The following is a 25,772-nucleotide window of genomic DNA, read 5'->3' on the forward strand; positions in this document are numbered from 1 at the left end:
AGTTATTAATGAAGGACCCCCTACTTGGTAGAAGATAGACCATGACTCCAAGCTGACTGGTGTTTAACACCCATGTCTCAATGTTCAAAGAATTAAGACACAGATAAGCACTCTGTCTTATGTGAGCAGAAATGGTCAAGAAAATAGAAAAAACATTAAAAATCTATGGAGTGTTTCTTAAGTAATGCACTGAGAAGCAGAACTTCATTGCATTTGCCACAACCAAACAAGACATTCTGTTCTGGGTCCATATGAGAAACTATACATGTTTTTAAGGAACTGAGAGGAGGGTCATGTGCACATTGGCAGTGTCTGAACTCCTATTAACTTTCTTGAGCCTAAGGCTTCCACAAGCAATTTCAGAAATCAGTCTTACTACTAGTAAGGCAGATAAAACAAGGATGTGGTTAATCCCATATTGTCCTATCCTTCTTACAGAGCGTCTCATTACTCTTCCGTGGAAAAGGAAAACTTGGCAGTTCTGTCAGAGCTAAATTCATATTCTAACATGGAAAACATTAACAAGGTTGGCAACAGACACAAAAGCATCCTATCACGTTCTCAACACGCTTTGTGGGAAAAATATCTCCCGTTGTCATCATTCTCTTCAAGAGATTAAAATGCAAGTCCTTTTGAGATAAAGATCTCAACTTTCTTTAAACTGAATTCCAGGAAGCAGCACCTACGATAGATACTTCATGTGCCTAAGGCTGTGGCCAACCTATAAGTGAGAAACAAGCTGATGTCTGAATTAGCCATAATTATACTCATTTTTTATAGATCAAATGCATATAGAACTCAAGTCTTGAACTGCAGTACTTTGCTGCAGATGGACTGGATCCTAACACAAACAGGTACACAAACCAAAACAAGTAACAGTGAGGACCATGTCATACAAACATAGCCACACGAGAATATCCAGAACAGCTATTTTAAATAATGAGGTAGAAAAATATCAAGTAAAATGAAAATATGTTCCCAGTACACTGCTAAGAAAAAAGTATTACCATAAAAGCATCTAGAGCATAGTTCTATTTTTGGAAAAACTGTTCGTATATGTACCTATGCATGCATATTCATTTTGCAAAAAGAAAAAAAACTCCCATTACTTAAAGGTTATAACAAAATCTCAAATATTTAACTTTGGGTGACAGGATTATAAGTGGTTTTTATTTTCTTCCTTTGCTTACCAGAATTTGTAAATTTTCTAGAACTAAAATGTTACTTGGTACAAGAAAAACAAATTTTACATTTTAAAATAAATTTAAAGGAACCTAAGTTCAGAATATGGAAGCAGCCTAGGCATGGTCTGTTTACCCTTCCTTGCCCTAGCTGTACCACCATCTCTGCAACTCTCGGTAGGTATGTTCAGTGGTCCAAAGACATGATTAGATATTTGCTTCTATTCCACAATGAAGGTCTACTAACTGAAGGTGAGTAGTAAATTCAAAGATAGGAAAAAATCCATCCATTAGAACACTTGTCTGTCTACCTGGGCATATCGTAAGAGCTTCTCAGTGGCCTCAGGGTCTTTATTCCAGATGAGATCTTCACAGAGCTGCAGAAGTTCCTTATGGATATCATCATACACAGGGAGGTTTCCAGCATTCACTATCCCCATGTCCATGCCAAACTAAGAGTAATACAAATAAAAATGAGAATTTACAGTGATACCGTAAGTCAGAGATCAGCAAACTTTTCTCTGTAAAGTGCCAGATAAAACTATTTTAGGCCGTAGCCTCTGTCACAGCTACTCAACTTTGCTGTTACAGCATAAAAGCAGCCCCAGACAAGACATAAGCTAATGGGTGTGGCTCTGTCTCAAACAAATCTTATTTACAGAAACTGGCAGCAGGCCACACTTGGCCCACACACCACAATTTGAAAACCCTTGCCCCAAGTAAAAGTTGGTTTCCACAGGGCAAACAGTTCTTCTACCATACCTTGATTGCATGGTAAAGGAAAACCCCATGCATTGCTTCTCGAATGGCATCCATTCCTCGGAAGGAGAAGGACAAATTGGAAAGACCTCCACTTATTCTGGCTCCAGGTAATGTTTCCTGGCAAAAATTTTAAAATATGAAAAGATTCCCCTATCTTGCCAAAAGCAGCAATCACATTTCTTAAGTTTTATACAGGAATAAAAAGTTAAAAAAAGTACAAAGTTCAAAGTAATTGAGAGTGTCTTGTTATTAGACATACACCAAGGCTTCCATATTATGGTGCTTCAAAAGTAGATTTTCTTACTAAGACTCCAGTCTCCCTAAGGAAAACTACAAAATTCTACTTTAATTTTGTATACCTCTAGAGTGACCATGATAGGACTTAATATACACTGAGTGTTCCATAAACTATTTCCTGGGTAAATGACAGAGAAAGAGAGGGAGACAGAAAGACAAACAGTGTATGTCGCACGTATATACACACACACACACACACACACACACACACACACACACAGAAAGAAAGGAGTTCCTTATTCATCGAAAGCACAAATTACTAGAAGGCTTCCACAGCCTAAATGAACAAACTCCCTAGTTCACTATAAACTTGACCAACTATGAAAGAAGAAAAGGAAACTGAAGTTCCTACCATACCTATGACAATATCAAGCATCATCAGGCATGTGGAATAACAGGAACTCTATCGATTCAAATAAAAATTGGCTCAAGAATCTAGGGAGACAGTTTGTTATTATCTACCACCATGAGTCAACCATTCTACTTCTGGGTATATGCTACAGAGAAGCTCAGGCATGTATGTCTAAGATACATATAGAAGAATACTCAGAGCAGCATTATTCATAATGTCCAAAAGCTGGAAACAAACTAGATGTCCATCAACAATAAACAGTTCATTGTGATACAGTTATACCATAGAATATTATACTTTAATAAAAATGAACAAACAGCTACAGCCACACAGAGACATCTTTAAAATGAATTGAGTAAGAAAAAAAAGCATGAAAATATGATTCAATATTTATTAAGCTCAAGAGCAGGCAAAACTAAACTATATCATTCAGATATTCAGTCAATTTTTACTATTTTGTGGTAGTTATATTCTATAAAGTCATTGCAAACACTGAATTAGGGAATACTGGAGCACTGCCCCTAGGAGAAATACAGGGTTAGGTTCCTGTGAGCTTCTGATCACATTTTTGTCAACCAATCAATACATAACCTTGTTTTGTGCGTTTATGTGTTAAGATGCTTTATTTAATATATACACTAAATTCACCACCAATGGCACTATAATTCATGTCTGAATGAAACTTGTCTAACACACATATTTCCTCCATAAGGCATATTACTGCCTTCTTGCACTTAGGAACACTAGATAGCACTAGGATGGGACCATTTTAAAAAGTGACCTTACTAGCAAAAAGCATTAAAATATGAACAACATGGCATTAGACTGCAAAAAGGGCATCTGTATACAGGATGAGGGCTGAAATAAGAGGGCAGATCACCGCCCTGTTCTACCTCTTCGGGAACGTATGGGTTGGGCCATTCAAATTGTCCACCACTCTGCATACGGGTATGTCTGAGTAACTGCAGAAGTGACATGAGTATTGATTTTAGGGTAACAAATAAATTTCAGTGAGTATATGAATTTGCAAATACAAAATCCATGGATGATGCAAGTCAACATATATATTCTATGTATATAAGCAATAAATTTATAAAGAAAAGCAATAAAGTAGCATCATAAAACTCAGGATGATGGCTACTTTATAAAATTGAGAATGAGGTATAACTGGAAAAGGAGAGACAGATGGGGGCGCTAGCTATGCTCTATTTTGAGACCTAAGTGAAGGCTCTTATATGCTTCATAATTAATTATTTATTAGGTTCTGTGGTTTTTTGTTTTGTTTTGTTTGAGACAGGGTCTCACTCTGTCACCCAGGCTAGAGGGCAGTGGCACAATCTCACTGCAAACTCCACCCTCCTAGGTTCGAGTGATTTCATCAAGCTGTTATATTCTCCAGTCTATTTGTTACACAAGTTAAAACTCTACTAAAGAAAAAAAATAAGGTCTCCTACATTTCAGAAAAACACTTTACTAACTAAGAACAAGAATGTTAACATTCCAGCCAATAAATATATACGTCAGCTCTAACCACTGATTAGACCTATGGGATAAATGTGAGCCATGACTTGGGAGAGAAAATGCCTACACTTACTTTAATGATTTTTGTTGCCTGGATAAAATTAATGGCATACAAGTTGTGTTCTTCCATCCCAGTACCAATGGTTAAGATATTTGGGTCAAAAATGATGTCATTCGGATTAAAGCCCAGTTTTTTCACAAGCAGATGATAGGCCCGGGTGCATATTCTGATTTTGTTGTCTGTTTCTGTTGCCTGGGGAAAAAGAGCAAAAGATTTCGTTTGATTTTTTTTTTTTAAAGTGTTATCTATTAAATAGAGCATATTTCACGCACTGAAAACAGTGTCAATGCCTGGGTTTCACAAAAATCTAAATGCCACGCTGCTTACCATCACTTATCAAATTACCTCAGAGGAGAAACTGCTTTAAAGATGTCTTTGTGTTTTCACAAACACAGCAGCTATACTCTTTCCGCAAAAAATCAAATCTTACACACATACACACATATGGTATATTATGAAAAAGCTTCTAAAAAAATGCATGTAACAAATCAAATATTACTAAAGAAGAGATTAACAGATACCCCTTCCTCTCTTGACCTGCCTGCAGTGTCACAATCTATCACCCAGGAAACACTGCCATTGCTTTCTCAGATCTTCTTGCAAAAATACTCTAAGTATGTTCAAGGATATGGATTTATTCCTCAACTCCACCCATCCTAACACTGGCTTGTTGACATATGTCTTAAGTCATAAATACAAATTAGTCTTTACTTTCAAAATAATGTCCCTAGAAGACAAAATAGTATTACCCTTCAAAATAACGTCCCTAAAAGACAAACTAATATTACCCTTCAAAATAATGTCCCTAGAAGGCAACACTGACTCCAGCATGGCACATCCTCCAGCTGCTTCCATCACCCTCAGAATCTCCACGTCTCCAATCTCATCTCCTATCGTCTGCCCTCTCCTCTACTCTGCACCCCCTACATTCCTCCTTTGGTGTTTCTGAAACACACCAAGCCGGTTCCTACCTCAACAACTTTAATTTATTGCTGCCACTACCCAGAACATACCATGACACAGCTTTGTGCTTCATAAGACTCAGGCTTCGGCCCAAGTACCCCTTTTTCAGAGCCTACCTTAAATCACACTCTCAAAACCAGCTCACCTCCACCTTTCCCCCCCTCCTCCATTCTTCTTCATACTTCTTTCCTGAAACTGTATTATTTTGGCAACATCTTTAGTATTTTTGGTTGTTTTATTCCTCATTCATTTGTAAACTCCTTTCCCCTAGCTAGAATGCCAGTCTTACTGTATCCCCAGTGCTCAGAGCAGGGGCTATAAAGTATGTGCTCAACATTATGTATGAATGCTGCTTTTACCCAAAGCATTTCTGAACTCTGTCATGGAAAACTACCTTCAGATCAAATTTATAACCTCAACACAGGGTATTCAACAAATTACATCCTGAATGATTTCTGGTTGTATGAAAAATCAAATCTATTCTTAAAAAATGATTACTTGCTATCATTATAGTGATGAAAAAAAACAAGTCACAATTCTGAAGGCCAATTCTCAATGAACGTGAAAAATGTTCTTGAAAAATGGCCAACCCTACATCAATCTGTGTTGCATGCAGTCTTCTGTGGAGAGGAGGGGGTGGGGACACTGACGTAGCTCAAGTGCATCAAGTGAAGCCCTGGACAGCAGAAATGAGGAGTAGGGGAATTATGAAAAGAACTCACTCTTAGATCTACTCTTTTGATCGCTTACTACTTTGGTATTCTTTTTCAGCTGTTTTCTTTGGTCCCTAATCGCTCCCTACAGCTGGTGGGGTCAGGTTTCACCTCTGCTTGGGAGGGAAGTGCCTCCAGGACTAAAGGACCCAGGGCAAGCGGGACAGGAAATGGTCTTTGTGGCCTCACTGCATCAAGGCTTTAGGGAAGCTGGTAAGCTTTCATCCTCCTTAATGGAATTTTCTCAACACTCACTTCCTCTGCCTTCAGTTAGAGTGAAAGGTTAAGGCTGAGACTGAGATGTGTGTCAGAAAAAAGTGGTCAGAAACAGGTCATTTGCAGCTGCCTTTAGTCTTGAACCTTAAAATTTCACCCTTCACCAGACAGCCCAAGAGTTCCAGGCTCCAAGTTCATGGCCCAGCTAAGCTCACTAAGAGAAAAGGCACAGGGGTGACCAGTACTACTAGTATTACTTAGTAACCTTAGTCTGGTTGGTAGATGAAGAAGTCAAGGTCCTGGTCATTTCTCTCCTGAGCCATGAATATTATCTGGCCACGTGGGGCAGGTTGAGTTGAATAGTATGTTACCTACGGGAGAGTAGGGTAGGGGGCCTAGCTGAGTACCAAAGACAGCCCTGCTCGTGGAATAAGCAGGAACATCCTCACAGGACAGGAATTCATTTCTAGAACCAAAACAGAGTCATCGACTCTAACCTCCATAAGGATGAAGCAAGCCCTCGTCAAATTGTTCTCATGGCATCTAGCACAGTATCTGTGTCACAGTAACTGATACTTAACCTCTGTCACTCGGTTAAACAAATGACTCTCAGAGTGCACAGAGCGTTGGTATACAGGCCTTTGTCAGGAGCAGGTCATATCAGACCTGCTTATATTCATCAAGCTCTGTCTTACTCCTCACCAGGGCTGTGGGATAGACACACTAACAAAGCCTCAATCATGCTTCTGGATTTCCCAGATCCAGTAAAACAGAATGGGAGCTTCACTACATCAGGAAGGGCTTTCCGCCCTGGCTGCACGTTACAATAAGCTGAAGGGATTTTTGTTTGCTTGTTTTTTATAATAGTAACACCTCACCCTAGACCCGTTAAATCAGAATCTGGAGATGAGGCCTCAGCAAGTGTTTTTTAAAAGCCCATTAGTGATGCTAATGTAATGCCACGGTGAGAACCATTGCCAAGTGAGATGTGGCACCTTCTTCCATTGGAGTAGAAGAAAAACTCAGTGAGACTTTCAGCAGCAAGAAGGAAGGAATAAATGCCATTTGTAGTTTTGTCAACCAGGTTTACCCTTAAGTCATTGACAACCTAGACCGTGACCAGTGAGTAGAAGGTGGCTTCATTTAAGAAGCTCATGGCTCAGATTTTGCTAAAATATCAGACTCTCAGGGAGAATGCAATAAAACAATTTTTGATTTCATCATCAAGGCAGATACTGTGAGGAAGAGAAAGACAATGTGTAAAAGACACCTAGATTTTTAATGTAGTCTGACAAGGAGCAGAGATGGAACAGGGCTAACTTCAGAGGTGGGTTAAAGTTTTAAAATCGAACCAAACTAGTTGAAAATGGGCAAGAGAACCCTGGAAGAAGCAGAGGCCCATCCTGGGGCTGTAGTTAAAAAAACAAAAGCAAAAAAACAGAGGGGAAAGGAACATTTGTGCCTTTCAAGAGAGACACTGACAAGTAAGAAGGGAGACACTAAAGAAAGGGAAGTTTCCAAGGGAAAAATCTAAAAATCACTACCAAAGAAAAAATATTTACCAAAGAAAAAACAAGCCAATCACAACAAAAACAACAAACAAAACACATATGAATGATCTAGAGATTTCCTATTTAGAAATAATTACAAAACTCCATCGAATGAGTAATTGGAAAGACACTCCATGTTCCTCAATGACAAATCTAAATACTGGCAAGATACCGATTCCTTGTTATTTTCCGGGTTAGAATTAATTAACCTGGAATTAATTAATTAATTAATTAATCAATCAATAGCCAATGGTTCTCCATAATTAGAAATTTATTTTCAAGGCATTTTAAAATAAGAAAATGAAAAAAAAAAATGAAGTGTTGCATATATTATTCTCTTATATAGTTTACACATGTGCAACAAAAACTAATATAAACCATTCTGCTATTACGTGATCATTATATTTCTAAGAAACTTCACATCATCAAAAATTGTTATGCGAAAAAGTCATTTATGTGAACCCATGTATTATATGAGAAAAATTTTTAAATCATTTCATTTAGAAAAAGAGAACTAAATCTAGAATCAGTATACTTGTCCCATAGAAATTTCAATAATAAAGGTGTCCTGTATCTTGTTATGTAGAGATAAAAGTAACAGTTGGTCAAAACGATTAGCAACAACAAAAACATAGAAATGCTTTCCTGCTGCCTTTCCATCCAGAAGTCTCAGGCCCAGTGCCCCGTCATATCTGGTCTTGATCTTGCAGTTTTATTGCAACGAGGATCACAGACATTAACCAAAGACTCAAACACAGCAGCCAGATATTGAACCAAAGCTGGTATGCCTTGTTTAGTCACAACAGTAGTTTCCCATTTGAGAAAGTTTTTTTTTTCCCCTATAACCAGCGGCGTCAATCCAAGCAAAGCACAATCCGGTTCTTAACTGATTGCTACACCCAACATCATTATGAGAACTCAATCAACAGAAAACATAAAAATACCTGCATTGCTAGCTTCCTAACTTTGGAAGTATACAGGATCTTTGCTTTGCTTTTTATAATTTTTAATATTTATGACTATTTTACAGTGAGCATACATGCTGCTCCATAATCTGCATAATATTTAAATACTCTGGAGAATAGTCCAATAGAATTATGTAACCTAAGTTATCTATTTCTCTTCAGTTGGGCACTTGGTTTGTTATATTTTCCATAATGTTGGTGCAAAATCCTTGCATATATAGTATCCTTATGCTGTTGAATTTTGTTGGAATAATTTTCCACAAATAAGATTATGAGTTCAAGGGATACAAACAATTTTTTGTGTCTTGACAGGTATTATACTGCCTTTCGAAAGGGCTGCACCAGTTTATACTACACTCTGCAACAAATAAGGCTTCAGTTTTATCACTGCTGTATCTACAGAGGCCCTGACCATCTTTAATTTTACTGACTTAGTAGGGATAAAACATTACCTTAATTCTGCTCTAGTCTGTATATCTTTCATAACTAGCAAGTTAATCTTTTTTCCCTATATTTGCCTTTAATTTGTGGTCACAGTCAAGTCTAAACTGGGAAAACCTATCCCTAGACAAGATCAAGCACTAAGCAGGGCCAATAAACAAAGCATGGAGTAAACATAGGATTTGCAAACGTAACACCCGTCTTCAAATGAGGAAGACCAAGGGTGAAAACTTGGTTCCACTATACCCTAGATATGGCATTGGTCCACTGTAAAATGGGATGGCTGCCACTTCAGGTGGTAGACTCTGAAGACTAAATGAGATAACATCTGCTGATGGTTTTCAATCAAAATATGCATGAGAATCACCTCTAAGGCTTTAAATGTTTAGCCAGGACTCATCCCAGGCCAAATGAGTCAAAACTCAAGGGCTGAAGTCCAGGGGTGTGTATGTTTTTTCAAAAGCTCCAGCACTGACTGCCCTTCCCTGTCAAAGTGTACTCCTGGATAAGCACCACAGATCCCTAAGGCACATCATTCAATTATCACTCTGAGTTGACCTTGCTTCCAACTTCACGGAGAAAACAGAAGCAATTATAGACTCCCACCAGCACATCAAGCAACATGCCTGCAGACCTACACTCTTTACTCTGCCTTCTCTTCTGCACTTTGAGCAAACTGCCCAGCTAATGATCTAAAGCCACCTCTCCACTCACACAGTGACTGCCATCTCTCTCAACTCACAAGGTCATGGCTCTAGCAAATGGTTCCTTTCTCTCGTGCATCAATTCCTCCCTCCCTCTCTTCCAGATCATTCTCATCAGCTTAGATGTTTTCACAGCATCTACACACACACACACACACACACACACACACACACACACACAAACGCACACACACATACCCTTTCTTAACCTCATTCCCCTCCCCCGCCCGGTTTCCACCCTATTTCTTTGCTCCCCTTTATGGCAGAACTTTAAAAAGTTGACTATACTGCTGCTTCTGTTCTTCTCCTTTTCTCTCTTGAACCCACTCCAATAAAGCTTTCATCTCCTTGGAAACAGTAGAGCAAGATCATAAATGACCCCATTTCTAAATCCAATAGTAAACTCTCGGTCTCGTCCCACTTGATCTATCCACAACTGTTTAAACAGCTGATCATGCTCTTTTCTTTGATGCTTGTTCTTCACTTGCTTTCAAGTGAACCCTCTCTTCTGGTTCCCCTCTTACCATATAGGCTGCTCCTTCTCATATCCTTCTCTTCTCCGTAGCAACCTAAACGCTACACCTCCAAGACTCTCTTAGTCCTAGGACTTCTCTACAGTCATTCCTTGGGTGAGCTTGGCCAGTCTCACATAAATACCATCTATGTACAAATAATTCCCAAATAAAGGAATCCTATCTTGAAGCCACACTTTGCCCATGAAATCCACTCATTCACACAACTGCACACTCAACATACTCACCACATACTATGTCCAAACCCAAACTTCTCCTTACCCCATCCCAAACCTGCTTCTCTCACAGTCTTTCTTACCTTGGTAGCTCCTCCCTTTCAATTGCCCAAGCCAACAAATTCTGAAATTATCCTTGACTCCTCTTTCTTTGGCAACCTATACCCAATGTGAACGCAAATCCTATTGGCTCTATATTAAAAATATATGTAGAAACAGATGACTTTTAACATCCTCTTTTGCTTTCACTGTGGCCCTAACCATCACCACATCTCATGTAACAGACCATTCTCCATGAAGAACCAGAGATGTTTAAAACATAAGTCAGATCACATTTGCTCCTCTGTTCAAAACTTTTCATTGGTGTCCCCGCTCACTCAGAGTAACGTTAACCAAAAGTGTTAAGAATGGCCTACAAGGCCCTATGTGACCTGACCTGCTACCTTTCTCACCTTGTGTGTTTTCCCAATCTCCTCCCTCCCCTCTGCTCCAGCTACACTGGCTTCCCTGATGGTTTTCAAACATGACAAATATGTATCTACTTCAAGACTCCCTCTGCCCAGAACACTCTTCCCCTACATGTTCCACATTTTCACATGGCTCACTCACCTAGGTTTCTGCTAAAACGTCACATCATCCATGAGGCCTTCCCAAACTCTCCTACATAAAATAACACTCACTCACCTACACACAGAGGAGGGGGTTCATTCCCCATCCCCTTTGTCCTCTTCATTTCCCTTCACCGTATTCAACACCATTCAACGTACACACATACTTGTTTACTCTATTTTTTTCTTTTTGAGACAAAGCCTCACTCTGTCACCCAGGCTGGAGTGCAATGGCATGATCTCACCTCACTGCAACATCAATTCCCTGGGTTCAAGTGATTCTCATGCCTCAGCCTCCCGAGTAGCTACGATTATAGGCATGTGTCACACCTGGCTAATTTTTGTATTTTTAGTAGAGACGGGGTTTCACCATGTTGGCCAGACTAGTCTCGAACTCCCGATCTCAGGTATTCCACATACCTCAGCCTCCCAAAGTGCTGAGATTACAGGCGTGAGCCAGCGCACCCGGGCAATTATTCATATGTACATATATATATATAATATATGTATATATTTTTTAATTTGTTATTCCCTTTGTCCCTAAGAATATAAATTGTACAAGGACAGGGACTAGGTTTTATTCTCTGCTGTAGCCTCAGAGTTTAGAATAGGCCTGGCACATACTAAGTGCTCAGGATATATTTGAAGATATTTGCCTCATTAAAAAGTAACAAGTTGCTACATATATTTTTAAAAGGAACATTCAGATAACAAAAAAAGAGCTTCTGGAAAAAGAAGAAATAAAACTCAATCGAGGGTTTGGAGGATAAATGTAGATATGAAAATCTCACCCAATGCAGAGCAAAACACCAGAGCTGGAAAATAGGAGAGAAATATAAGAAAATTAGGCAACCTATCCAACACAACCAACATCTCCACTATGTAAGTACCAAAAGAGAAAACAAAGTAATTCAAGGACACTTCTACCACTGCAGCTGTGAGTTTCACAACTGAAAGGCCTACTGAGTGCCAGCATAACGGATGGCTCATCACCTTGAGGGTTCAGAACATGGTGGAGACCAAAGATTCCCAAAGCCTCCAGAGAATAGAAAACAAGTTTCACAAAAATAATCAAGAGTTAGAATAGCACTGGACTTCTCACCAATACCAGTGGGAACCAGAAGACAATGGAGCAGTACTTTCAAAACACAGAACAGCTTCAAGTTTGTACTCCTATGCCCAAACAACTGCCAATTAAGTGTAGAAGTAGAACAGAGTCATTTTCTGACATGTAAGGTTTCAAAAATGTTTACTGCCATGTTTTCTTTCACAAGAAGCTACCAGAGGATGCACTCAACCAAATGACCGAAAAAGGGATGAACCACGAATGAGGAAATTTTGAGTTCTAAAAACCTAAGAGAAAGGAAAATGGAACCCCAGCAGGAAGGTAAGGGACAGCTAGCAGTGACAGCTGTGCAGCTGGCCTACTGAGCAGACATTCCAGGTCACGTCGGAAGACTTGGAGGGAGAATTCTCCAAAAAAGCAAAATGGCAGTCCTCTTAATGAGTTTGGCTACATTGGATATTGGAGATTTTATACATCTAGGGGACAATCTGAAGGCAAAATACATAGAAAACGAAGCAAACAAAAAGATAAGCGTTATCTCTGTAGAAAACAAATAGTGAGAAAGGATAAGCAGTCACAGTATACTATTGCATGTCTCAGCTTTTACACTGTAAAATAATGTAACCACTGAAAACGATTGTAGCTCAAATGAACTATATCGGGGAGGTTAAAAGTAAAGCTGTAGAGAGTGAAAAGCTAAAAAAATCTTTTATCACTGTAGGATGTCAATAAATAAAAACTAAAACTGGAATTTGAAGATGACGAGGTAGATGCTACAAGAATCAGTTTAGAAAGCTGAAAGTGGCTGCCTCAGGATCTAGAAGGCTGAGGACTTTTGTTTTTCACAAGAAGCCTTACAGAACTATTTGTCTATCTGCAGAATTACCAAAAGGTTCCACCACACTAAACATGTACTGGAAGATAACTAGATACAACTTTTCAGATGGACAATTTTAACAATGTGCCTCAAAATAGTAAACGTGCACACTCTTTCACATAGCAATCCCACTTCAATGAACTGACTCTAAGAAAAATCATTCCACAAGGGGAAATAGCTGCATGAATTAAGATATTCATTAGTTACTGAACTGTTCATGCTACTAAAAAATTAGAAACACAATTTCATTCAATAATAGATAGTAATTAAAACATACTGGGATGCAATGTATCCATAAAAGATGGAGTTTTAATCCTTATTCAGTAAAACGGGAAAATGCCAACATTATGTTGAGTGGGGGAAAAGAGTTGCAGAATAGCAGGTATAATCTCGTTGAAACAAAACTTTCCATTTGCTGAAACCTTTTTTGTTCTTTCTCCACATGGCCATGTAGCTTGCTCTCTCATTTTATTCTGGTTTTCAGATATTCCCTCCTCAGAGGGGTCTTATGAGATCACCTGTCCTAAACAGGCCAACTTTTCCCTGACAGCCTTTCACTCAACCATTTAAAACAGGTCCTGATGACAGAAACCACATCTCCTAGGCCTGACTCCCAGCACTGCAAACTGTTAGCTGTGTGGCAACCGCAAGTCCTGGAACATCTCTGTGCTTTAGTGTCCTGACATGACATCCAAAAGTAACAGGAACACATCTCCACAGTTTATGCACTGGGAGGAAGAACAGATTTAAGTGTGTTGTGTACTTGCTTGGTGTGAATTAAGGTTCAATATATGTTAATAATAAAAATTATCTCTTTTGCATTCTTCTGGATCATTTGAATTTTTTCACAATGAAAGAAAATCTATCTTTCATACAAAAAATAATACATTTAAAAAATTTTACTTCAAAAATAGAAAGGAAAGAAAAAGTACGTATAATCTTACTACTTGTTAACTGTCAGTATGTCCCTATTTGAGACCATCCCCATCTCAGACCATCCCTACCCCCTCAGTTGACAACCATTCTTTTCTCTGCTTATACAGACACACACATATAAATGTAAGTACTTTTATATTAAGTAAAATTGGGATTCTGTCACTCATTTTTTTCATTTTTCAATATATTGAAGACATGGTTCTATCTCCTGATTCTTTTCAACTTCTGCACAGTATTCTATGCAGTAAGGACCAAGGTTTAAGCACTCCCCTAGGATTGGACATTTAGAGTGTTCTCAACGCCAGGCACGATGGCTCATGCCTGTAATCCCAGCACTTTGGGAGGCCAAGGCAGGTGGATCATCTGAGGTCAGCAGTTCGAGACCAGCCTAACCAAAGTGGTGAAACCCTGTCTCTACTAAAAAAAAATTAGCCAGGCGTGGTGGCGCACGCCTGTAGTCCCAACTATTCAGGAGGCTGAGGCAAGAGAATCACTTGAACCCAGGAGGCAGAAGTTGCAGTGAGCCAAGATCGCGCCACTGCACTCCAGCCTGGACAAGAAGAGCGAAACTGTCTCAAAAAAAGAAAAAAAAATAGTGTATCCTCAGCTGTGTGCTAGCACAATGCTACAATTAATGTGAACACATATCCTTATATACTCAATCTTATCACTAGATTCCCAGGAGGGGCTTAAGCATAAGAAATAGGTTTTTTTGTGGTTTTAAATAGGTACCAAAATATTCGTTAAAAGTTATGTGAAGTATACAACATAACAATAATGAATGTATCACACGGTTGGACTACCATTACATTTGAAGTTTCCCATGTGCCCCACCCTGATTCTATGGCAGAGATATTATGAAGGCTGCCATTTATCAATCTTCTAATTTTTTCTTCTATTTGATAAAGAAAACTAATCTCATTATTTATTTTTTATTTCTTTAATGCTTACAAAACTTAGTATCTTCTCATAAGTGTACTGGCTATTTATTATCTCTTTTTATATAAACTGTTTATTCATTTTCTTTGTCCATTTTCCCATTGGGTTGACTGGGGTGTTTTGCTTTCTGGCTCATATAAACTCGTTGCATATTAGGGATAGTCACCCACTGCTATTATTCATGTTGCAAACAGCTAACTGTATTTAGTATATGGCTGGAAATGGGAGTCTAACTTTATTTTTTCTGTGCATACCCAGTCATCCCAATAGCATTTACTGAATAATTCAACTTTTCTCCATGAACACAAAGACTTTACTATATATCGGATTTTCATACACAGTCACTGACCACATAAGGACACTTAAGTGAATGATGGATCACATACACAACAATGGTTCGGTAAGGTTATAATACCATACTTTTACTGTAAATTTTCTGTTTCCATATGTTTAGATACACAAATACGTATCACTGTGTTACAGCTGCCTACAGTACTGAGTACAGTGACATGCTATACCAGTTTATAACATAGAAACAATACACTACGCCATCCAGCCTCTGTGTGTAGTACGTTATCCCACCTAGGTTGGTGTAAATACATTCTGTGATGTTGGCCCAATGACAAAATCACCTAACGATGTATTCTCAGACTGTATCTCCACTGTTAAGTAACACATGATGTATGGGTGTATATAGATACATGTACGCATATGTGTATGAATGTATATAGAAATAGATATATATGTACATATGTTTGTATGTATGCAGCTGTTTCAGACTCGCATTTTCTCCCACTGCTATCGAACCTGGGTAACACAATGGATTAGGCCAAAAGAAATCACTCACCTGTCCTTCTTCATCAAAAGCCATGACCACTACAGCAGCTCCAAACTTTCTAATCTTCCTGGCCTTTTCCAAGAAGTCCTCCTCTCCTTCCTTCAGACTAATACTGTTGACAATGCACTTCCCTTGGCAGCACTTTAACCCAGCTTCAATCACAGCAAAATTGGAAGAGTCGATGCACAAGGGTACCTGAGATCAAAGGGCAAGAAAATCACAGAGACGCCACAAGTCACTATAAAGTACTTTTCAAAGGCTCCAAAGTATTGTCTATTTATTCTTTGGAAAAACAATAAACAAGTAATAGTAGTATGTAGAGATAGAATTTTAATATACTTGTTATTTAAGCCCAAAGTGCTTGGAGTAATTTCAGTCTTACAAGATACGCCACGCATCAGCCAAAGAATTATAACTTAAAGATCACAGCTGAACATCAGAATAAAATCAGTGTGATCAGTTCACTGGCTTCAGTACAGTACACTTTCAAGTGCATAAGCCTGGAGGCAAACACCTCAAATAGGATTTAGATATCCCTGATCTGACTCAGGGATTTGTGTTTAGCCTTGTGTCCTTTGGGAGTAGCCCTCTAGCCAAGTTATTCAAATTCAACCTTCCCTTTAGAAAATCAAGTTCTTTGCTGAAAAAAAAGAAGAGTTTTAATATTAGAAAGGAAAAGTAAATCTAATAATCAACAAATGCATATAACTAAAATAAAGGACAAAACTGAAATGCACAGGTGAGAATACATTCCTTTTAATTCATACCTCTGTTCCAGGAAAGGTGAAAGGAAGGACTTGAAGAATGAGATTGATACAAAGAAATGAAATAAGGCAACTAATCTAGGTTGCGTTATTTTTATATTTTTAGAGACAGGGTCTTATTATGTTGCCCTAGCTGGTCTTGAACTCCTGAGTTCCAGTGATCCTCCCTACTCAACCTCCTGCGTAGCTGAAACTACAGGCACATGCCACAGCTCCCAGCATAGGCCACATTATTTAATTAAGCCATTCGATAAATAAGTGACTACCATATTACGCCCATACAGGGAAAATGGTAAGAAAGACAGGTCCCTAGCTCCACTGAACTCATAAAAACAAATGATTAAACAAGTAATGACACAAAGTGCGGTAAATGCTAAAAGCATAAAAGAAGCACAAACTGCCATGGAAGCATATTTCAGGGGCACCAAACCCAGTCTATGAAGCAAGGAGAACGGGGTGGGAAAATTCAGGGAAAGCTTCCCAGGGCAGAAAACATTTCAACTGAGGACCGAAGAATGAATAGTCAGAAATTTCCTAAGCTATACCACCAAATGAGAGCAAAAAAGAACAGGCACTCTATCAATTTTGCTTTTTCTTAGCTTGCTAGTAATGAGAGGTTTACCAGGAAAAGGGTTAATGCAATGACAATACCAGGCCAGTGTATCGGCTTGCATTTGCTTGTTGATAGTTCGGTGTTCCAACCCTACTGGTGAAAAGGTGTTGGTAAAATGATTTTATGATTTACCCCATGGGTCAAAATTTGGCCTTCAATAAATTGTGGTAGTAAGGCAAAACCAAAAAAGATAAACTATTGTAGCAATCAGATCACTAATAACTGGGGTCCTTCTTTACAACTCACAAAGGAGGCTTGATGATCCCGTTTTAGAGATGAGGAAAGAAAGTAGGATCAATTGTCCACTGACTTGATTGGGCCTTACAAGGTGAGTCTACCCCTCTTCCCACTACTAAGCTGATAAACAACTGGCTATACCTCTGATTCTGACTAACTTTGAATAAGTTATTTTGCTTCTTTGTACCTTAAATTCTCAAAATATTTATTCCCAGAAGAATGATGAAATTTTTTAGTAAAAAGTTTTAAGACACAAATGAAAGCTGGGTAAACGTAATTCAGTACCTAACACAGACTTCTAACTTAAACTTGCTGAAGCCTAATAAAAAACCAACAGCTCAACCTGAAAAATGCAGCTCTTAAAGAACTAGGAAGTTTCTTTAAAAAAGAACTTCAAAAATCACTTCTTGCCAGGTACAGTGGCTCACAACTGTAATCGTAGCAATTTGGAAGGCTAAAGTAGGAGGACGGCTTGAGCCTAGGAGTTCAAGACCAGCCCGGGCAACACAGCAAGACCTGCCCTCTCTACTAAAAAATTTTTTTAAATGATGCGTGCCTGTGGCTCCAGCTACTCAGGAGGCTAAAGAGGGAGGGGTCTGAGGCTGCAATGAGCTATGATTGCATCACTGCACTCCAACCTGGGCCACAGAGCAAAACCCTGTCTGGGGGCCCGGGAGGACTCACTCCTCATGACAAACTTAATGGCAGAAAAACAGCATAGGATTTTTAAAAATTTCAGGACCCATTTAAAAATGTTTAAAAGACTGACATAAAAACCAACTTTCACCTTTTAAAGAACAAATGTAAAAGCTGACATCATACCTTGATTTAATCGTGTTTTATATTTTTGTCTTGATCTGATAAACCTAAAAGTTTTCTCCTTCCTGTTGTAAGAAAGAATTCATTGAGTTCCCTTGCCTATGGTAGGAATTTGGCAGAAATGGGTAAGTATATCCTTCACAGATACGGAAAGTGGATTGTTAGTCTGTCGAGACATCTGAGGAGACTCAGTTCTCATGAATAATCCCAGAAGGCCTGGAAACAGCCACACTGAAGCCACAGCTATCTCCAAGATCTGCTTTATATGGAAAGGTTATCATTATCTGAGCAAGCTGACAATCAGAAACCACTGTGCTTTCAATGTCAAGAAACAGAAAACCAATTCTGGAGTTCACAGATTGATGGGACAACTGGCAAAGTTAAATGAGTGACAAAGTGACAACAAGTAAATTTCCCTGACAAATATAAACTTTGTAATAACCTTTGCAATGTCTGGCTCGGAAGCAATTAAGTTGCAAAATTGGGTCATTGCACTTGGACCATCTAGCATGCCATCATCCATGTTGATATCCAGCACCTGGGCTCCCATTTCCACCTGCACTTTGGCAACACACAAGGCTTCCTGAAGGAAGAAAGAGAGAGGAAGCAGAATTAGGAAACAATAATTTGAAAAAAGGCTAACAAGCCAATTCCTTACCCATCCCAGCAATCCTTTCAAATTATACAGACTCATCTAGCCAGGCTCCCTGACTCTGGGCCTGCTGTCCTCCCATCACTCATCACAAATTCACCTTTCCTACACATCTCTCTTCCATTACATCATCTTACTGCTCAGAATCCACCAAGGCTGTTTTCCTACCATAAAGATTCTAAATTCCTCAGCCTGGTAGTCAAGGCCCTCTGAGCTGGCCCCATCATCTTACCGAATCAAACTTCCCACTCTAACCCCACTGGAGCCTTCACCCAGCCAAGTCTGTTCCCACCTCTGTGCTGCACATCATGTTGTCCCATCTGCTTGGAACATAATCCCTCTCCCTTCCACATTATTTAAGACCCAGCCCCAACTCCCCCAAAAAGTCCTTAGAGAAACCATCCAAACGATATAACTCTTCAGTATTTGCCAAAAACTATGCAATGCTTCAGTATCTGCCGAAATGATTCATTCCAGGCTGTTAATAGGAGTTACATGAAAAGAAATGTAAGTTAAATAAATTTCAGCAGGTTTTTATAATACTGGAAAGCTTTTCAAATTTAATGCACTATTACACACTGCAACCTTCCCAAAACTGAATTCAGCATTTCCCACTTATGACCTTGTAAGGAATATTTTGTAGGATAAGTGTTCCTAAAAGTCGTATGCACCTCCCACTCTGAATGCTGGGTAAAATATACATGTTCCATAATACTTTCTAACTAACATGGCGAGACTTTCTGTTTGTTTAAGTCTTCACTGTACACTTCATAGTGCAATAAAATAAGCAAGGATAAAATCAATAGTAGATGCTGTCTTGATTTTTTTTTTTTTTAAGCCCAAGAAAATAAAACAGAAACTTTTAACACTCATTGTGATAGAACAGGCATGAAACCCCATGGTATCAGGAAATACCGTATGTAGTGAGCCAAGGCTGCACAGAGAAAAAGGATCACAATTAAATTCATTAAATCTGGGCCAAATACAGTGGCTCATGCCTATAATCCCAGAACTTTGGGAGGTCAAGACAGGCAGATCACTTGAGGTCAGGAGTTCAAGACCAGCCTGGCCAATATAGTGAAACCCTGTCTCTACTAAAAACACAAAAATTAGTCAGGCGCAGGGACACTTGCCTGTAGTCCCATCTACTCTGGAGTCTGGGGCAGAAGAATCACTTGAACCTGGAGGTGGAGGCTGCAGGAGCCAAGATCATGCCACTGCACTCCAGCCTGGGTGAGAGAGTGAGACTCTGTCTCTAAATAAATAAATAAATTCGGTAAATCAAAAAATGTTTTCTAGTATCAGTACTACTTTAAATAATATAAAGAATAAAAATAAGTGCAAATCACAATCCTGGTTCTTAAAGAATTTATATCTAGTTGGGGGCACATGTCACAGTCACATAAAAAACTAACAGGCACTGCCATACAATGTGTGGGTCAAATGCCAAGATGATCTCAACATCTAGGAAAGGGAAAGGTCTCTACGAACCAAAATGGAGAAAGCTAACTGAGAGGGAGCATCTTCAGCTGGCTAATGAGGGATGGATTGGAACAAACAGACAGGAGATAAGATAGTAGGCAACAGAGGTCAAAAGACCTGGAAAATGAAAATGCCAATATCTGACCTATTTCTTAAGTATCATGGAATAACAGCTTCAAGGTCTAACCTTCACAAACAAGCTCAGAGAGATGAAGTGGTTTGTTTAAAAGACGTATGAGTTAGGCCAGGAAACAGGACTGGAACTTCTTTCAGGTCAACGCTCTTTCTACTAAGCCACAAGGGGATCACTAAGTCATAAAAGCTAGACTCTAGTGAAGAGTCACCTGTTCCCACCTGTTTCTACTGCCCCCCCTACTGTTTCCACTAGGCAGAGATAGCAGAGTGATTAAGGGCACACGCTTGGTAGACTTGGGTTCTATCATTTACTTGCTGTAAAACAATAGGCAAGTCATTTAACCTCCCCGAGCATCCATTTCTACATCTGTAAAATGGGGATAACAACAGTACCTATCTCTACCAGGCAGTGATGATTAAATAAGTCATGACATAAAGTGCTCAGTACAGTGACTGGCACACAGAAAGATCCTACTAAATGACAGATATTATTACTTCCACCTGTTTGCTTCTTCCTAAAATGCTCTCAGTGTCAAATCCAAGAGCTGAAAGGAACACCATTCCCCAGGCATAAGAATCAAAACATAATAGAAACATGGGCAACTGAAGAACACTATGGCTAGGAGGAGTCACTGGCAATTCAGAAGGAAGCAAACATGAACAAAGGCACAGTCAGAAGCGAGCCTCTTGGAATGTTCAGATGACAGATCAGGATGGAAGGGCAGTTTAATACCTAAGTGAAGACCACAGAATGACTGACTAAGGAATCTCAGTTTTATCCCATATCCAAAAAAAAGTCAACCTGTGGAACTTCTGAACTGGGGAGGCCCATGATAGATGCATATAGGAGCACTGGACAGCAGCAAGAATGAGGGGAAGAGGACTGCCAGGGGGAGTGGTGGAACCGGGCAACCAGGCACTGGTAATGTGCCAGCTGAGGGACTGAGAAGGAAGACACACTTCCGGGGATGCCATCGGGTAATGATGAACAGATCCATGAAGGGGGATAAATGGGTCCTTTCCTTGTTAAGAAAACTAAATCAACTCTGGTATTGGTTTCTGGAAGATCTCCTAAAGGCTGCAAAACCTTAAAGTGAGAAAAGTTGGATGATAAAGTTAATTATCATTAAAGCCAGACCAAATTCCTCCATTTTTACATTCACATTTTCATAAGAAAATCTATCCAGGAGTCTTGGATATGCTCTGTATGGATTAAATTTTGCTCAACCACAGAGTGAATGAGCTTAAAAACACCAGGGCTAGAACTATCATGTAAACTTTCCAAGACAAGTGCCTATTTCTTTCGTTTGTTTATTTTAGTCTATAGCTAACAAGATCAATACCCTCAACAGTCAACATTTGATGCGGTCGTAAGAAACTGACAGGAATTTTCTTGTCTTTTCCTTTCCCTGGAAGGATTTATGAGAAGACAAAATAAAAGGCCTTCTCAATTTTTTTAACTTATTTCATAATTAATAGAAACAGCTAGAACCTGGATCCCTCCCATCTCATCCTACTTCATACACCAACTGCAGCACTTTTTGACAAATATTGACAACAGCAGTTGAGGTTTTTCAAAGGCTTGTCCTCCCACCAGCCCAGCCTGCTGCAAACGCACATTACCATCTTCTCACACTACCTAGCAGCTCTGCTAATAACACTATCAAAGGCAGAGAGCTGTTTCATTTTACATGCTGTCTAGCCAAAGACATGGCAGATGTCTCAGGGGTCTTATTAAGATGCTCACTTCATAGTTTCCTGCCATGATGAGTTTAGCAAACTTCCTTGATCCTGCAACATTACAGCGCTCTCCGATGTTAACAAAGTTGGTGTACGGTCCAATCCTGAAGGGCTCTAGACCTTAAAAGGAGAAGCATTTTGAAAAATTTCTGCAAAGGCATATGGATGACCTAAGACAGACAGACATAAATGTGTTCAATAAGAAAGAAGTTCCTGCAACACAGCCCATCTGAGCAGACAGGAGATCCAGCGTGGAAACGACCACAGTCATCTCTAGGGAGATTCGAATGCAGCAAAGGCTATTTGTTACAGCTACATGTACAACCAGAACTCTCAAAAGAAAAAATATTTCAGAGTTTTATGTTGCAAATACCCTAAAGGGCCAAATCATACCATCTTTAAGAAAGAAGGAAAAATAATGATCAACCCCTATTTAACCAAGAGGTTGGGCAAAAACCATGGAGAAAGTTAAAATTGAAAGATGGGTATTCTACAGCTGACTGCTCAGATATCAGTGTGATGCTAGAGGGAGTAAGCTTTTTAAATCCCACCCACAGGATGTTTACAGTGTTACTTCATTTCTTTGATCCAGAGGCTTAGAACCGGTAATCAACAAGGCTGAATCAGGGCCCCAGGTTGAGACCTGAGAGGCAGGAGTCACTGTGGCAGGTCTATCACTAACGAGCCGACTCTAGGTAAGCCAAGTGGACTTCTGGTGCCTGTTCCCCTATCTACCAACATAATATCATCTCCCCTGTCACTGGCCAATTTAGGGGCAAATATCAGGTAATACATGTGGATATTACACTGAGTTAAAAACATACAGTGTGAAGTATCACTAAAGAAAAGGCTCTGAACTGTTTTTGTTCTATTCATTACATTTAAAGTATGAGGAGAGGCAGTCTCATGAAATGGTTATAGGCAGGTTATGGGGACAGACAGCCTTGGGTTCAAATCGCTTACCTGAATGAACAACCTTGGGACAACTTCCCATATGCCTCTGAGCTTATAAAGACAGTAAAGTTTCTGCTTTATACTGTTTGTTATTGTAAAAATCAAACTGAGTAACATTGGTAAGCACAAAATTAGCACCCACAATCATTGCTGTCATTGTTAATAAAAGAAAATGGCTCTTAAGACCTTTGCCAAAGCACTGACTAAGGAAGAAACAGATACAAGGCAGAGAAAAATAATGAATATAAACTGGTCATTATAAAACCACTCCAGGCCGTTTGATTCCCCAAAAGAGACTATTGCTTTTCACGGTATTGACTTATGATTTTCCTTCCATTTGGTAAAGATCCTCATGCCCCCAGCCTTCCATGCTAGACTCAGGGTATGCCTGATTCTAGTCTGACCCTGGGTTTCCCAGGACAGGCAAGAGGGAAGCCAGCATTTCAATGCTGACATTTTCGTGTGACTCCCTTACCAAAAGCATCTCACACAAGGTGCTTATGATCTATTATGAATGCAAAATACTTGATACAAAGATCACATTTCTCTCAAGTTTGTGATTTATAAAAGAACAATTTTAAACAGTGCATTTGATGTCACTCTTTTAAAATCTGATGGAAGGTGACTGTTTAAAGCAATTTTTCAATAGTGTATGTCATTTAAATTGGAGAAAAAGAATTCTTTTATTCTTATAAATTATTTTTTTAAATCTTATATGAAGGGCTCCACACCTCTCTCTGACAAAAGCCACTTTTTCCAGAGTTGGGGGGGTATCATAAACCATGAATCCTACTTTTCCCAATCTCATCCTCTACCTTCTGGAGTATTTAAAAAAAAAGAAAAGCTAGCCTGAACACAGTTATCTTTATTAACCCAACTTCATACTCACTGATTGGGATTAATTCTGTGCTATATTCTGAGTGAGAAAAGTAGACACTACTTTTGCTGTTATTTATTTTACTTTTCATAGGACAATGGAGGAAATAAACATATTTCAATTCAGAGAGATGTTAAATTCTAAGCTATTAAAAACCATAATTCCTCATGTGTTATTTGCAAGTTCTCTAAAAATCATACCTTTTCTGCTTAAAGTTACCATTTAATACACCATGAACGTAATGTAGCAAAAATAAAAAATTTAAAGTTATTTTTCTAACAACTGGCCTGATGACCTAGTTTACTAATATTCCTTGTTTGAACACAAAATTCATGTTGAAAAAGGGAGGCTAACTACCTCAAAGGATTCTTGAGAACCAAAGAGAAAAGAAATACCACAAGTCTTTGTAAAGTCCTAAACATATGGTTCAAATGTAAGATTACAACAACATATTTTAGAAACACAATTTTCTAGGAAGATGCTGCTGCCATTACCAAACATTATACCTTGGCAGTTTGGAATTTTCAATAACTAGTATCAATATGAAAATTAAAATTGTTAGGCTGTGGCCGAGAGTATGTTTTCAAAACAGTGCACAATAAAGACAGGACCACTGAGCTCCCACCAAGGACTCTCCCTGGGCCAATCACCTGGGCCTGCCTTCATTTTTACCCTAAAGTTGACGTCATTTTGCTCCACCCCGGAAAACCAAAGCGTTCTTCACTAGAATTCATTTAACTGCCAAGAATGTATATACTCTTCTCTGACATAGTAAGCAAGCACAAATATCACTGCCACTTAGAATAATCACATTCTACAAATGGTTTCTGAAATCATGAACACCACGTCTTTATGACTTACCAGACAGTAACATATGTCCTTCAAAAACAGCATCAGGTGGAACTCTAGGCTTGCAATTTTTCACAGCTTCAGCAATTTCCCTGAGTTGAAAAAGAAAACACTATATCCATTAATCCAGAATAAAATATATTTAATGAAGCTACTTTCAAAACTAATTGGAATGATGAAACTATGTCTATTTAATATAATTATACATATAATTATATACCTACTTCCAAATGCGCAGCAACAATTATGCCTTTTCGTTTTCTCAGCAATGCAGAAAATTAATCTATAAACTGTAACTTTTTTTTTCTTACAATCTAGTATGGAGGTGCATATAAACTGTAACTTTTATGTGCCTGCCTGTCTGCTATGCGCTGGCTGGGTTGTTTTTACTTTCTGAATCGTGAACCTGGAGCTACGTGACAGTTTCACGAATGCAAACAGCAAAATTCTTCCCATCTTCCCCAAATCCACAGATGTCTTTTACTCTGTCAAATCCACATAAACACATTCCTACTCAAAATATGAAGAGAAAAAGGGCTTCACCTTTTTGACAAGAAGGAGCAGGCAGGAGCAGAGGGGCTAGGAATGGAGGGAATTAGGTCTAGCGGATCTACTTTTACTACAAAACACACACAGTTGCAGCGGGGTGAGGGTGGGTACATAGCCATAAAGCACTAAAACTCCAAAATAATTACTCTCAAAGATTTGTTTTAGTCATTCACACTCTCTTTAACCTTATCAGTTTTAATGAATCGTGTCTTTGATCAACCAGAAAAATCTGGCTACTCCACTAAATTTGTCAGGACCAGTAAGAATTGCTCTCCTCTATTGTCCCCAAATTAGAATATGAACATCTAAGAAGCAAATATATATACAGACAAACATAGACATAGATACACACAAACATACACA

At 38.9% G+C, this 25,772-nt stretch overlaps 1 protein-coding gene across 11 annotated transcripts in view; it reads right to left on the minus strand.

Moving 5' to 3' along the window:
* The window catches only part of MTR (5-methyltetrahydrofolate-homocysteine methyltransferase), a 108,726-nt gene that overhangs the window by 46,366 nt on the left and 36,588 nt on the right, over positions 1 to 25,772 (minus strand). For 7 of the 11 annotated variants that reach the window (XR_013529957.1, XR_013529956.1, XM_035281134.3 and 4 more), the window contains exons 12-18: positions 24,873 to 24,952; positions 22,188 to 22,300; positions 18,614 to 18,754; positions 15,748 to 15,933; positions 4,187 to 4,366; positions 1,944 to 2,060; positions 1,493 to 1,633 (exon numbers count right to left, since the gene is read on the minus strand). Coding sequence is in view for 9 of the 11 variants with exons in the window: in XM_035281134.3 (XP_035137025.2) it covers positions 1,493 to 1,633; positions 1,944 to 2,060; positions 4,187 to 4,366; positions 15,748 to 15,933; positions 18,614 to 18,754; positions 22,188 to 22,300; positions 24,873 to 24,952 (958 nt within the window). In the remaining 2 variants the exon portion in view is untranslated. The remainder of the gene's footprint in view (positions 1 to 1,492; positions 1,634 to 1,943; positions 2,061 to 4,186; positions 4,367 to 15,747; positions 15,934 to 18,613; positions 18,755 to 22,187; positions 22,301 to 24,872; positions 24,953 to 25,772) is intronic. The other 4 variants (XM_078357283.1, XM_078357284.1, XM_078357282.1 and 1 more) reach the window with 1 other exon arrangement.

Source organism: Callithrix jacchus, chromosome 19, assembly GCF_049354715.1.
Source record: "Callithrix jacchus isolate 240 chromosome 19, calJac240_pri, whole genome shotgun sequence".
Lineage (NCBI taxonomy): Eukaryota > Metazoa > Chordata > Mammalia > Primates > Cebidae > Callithrix > Callithrix jacchus.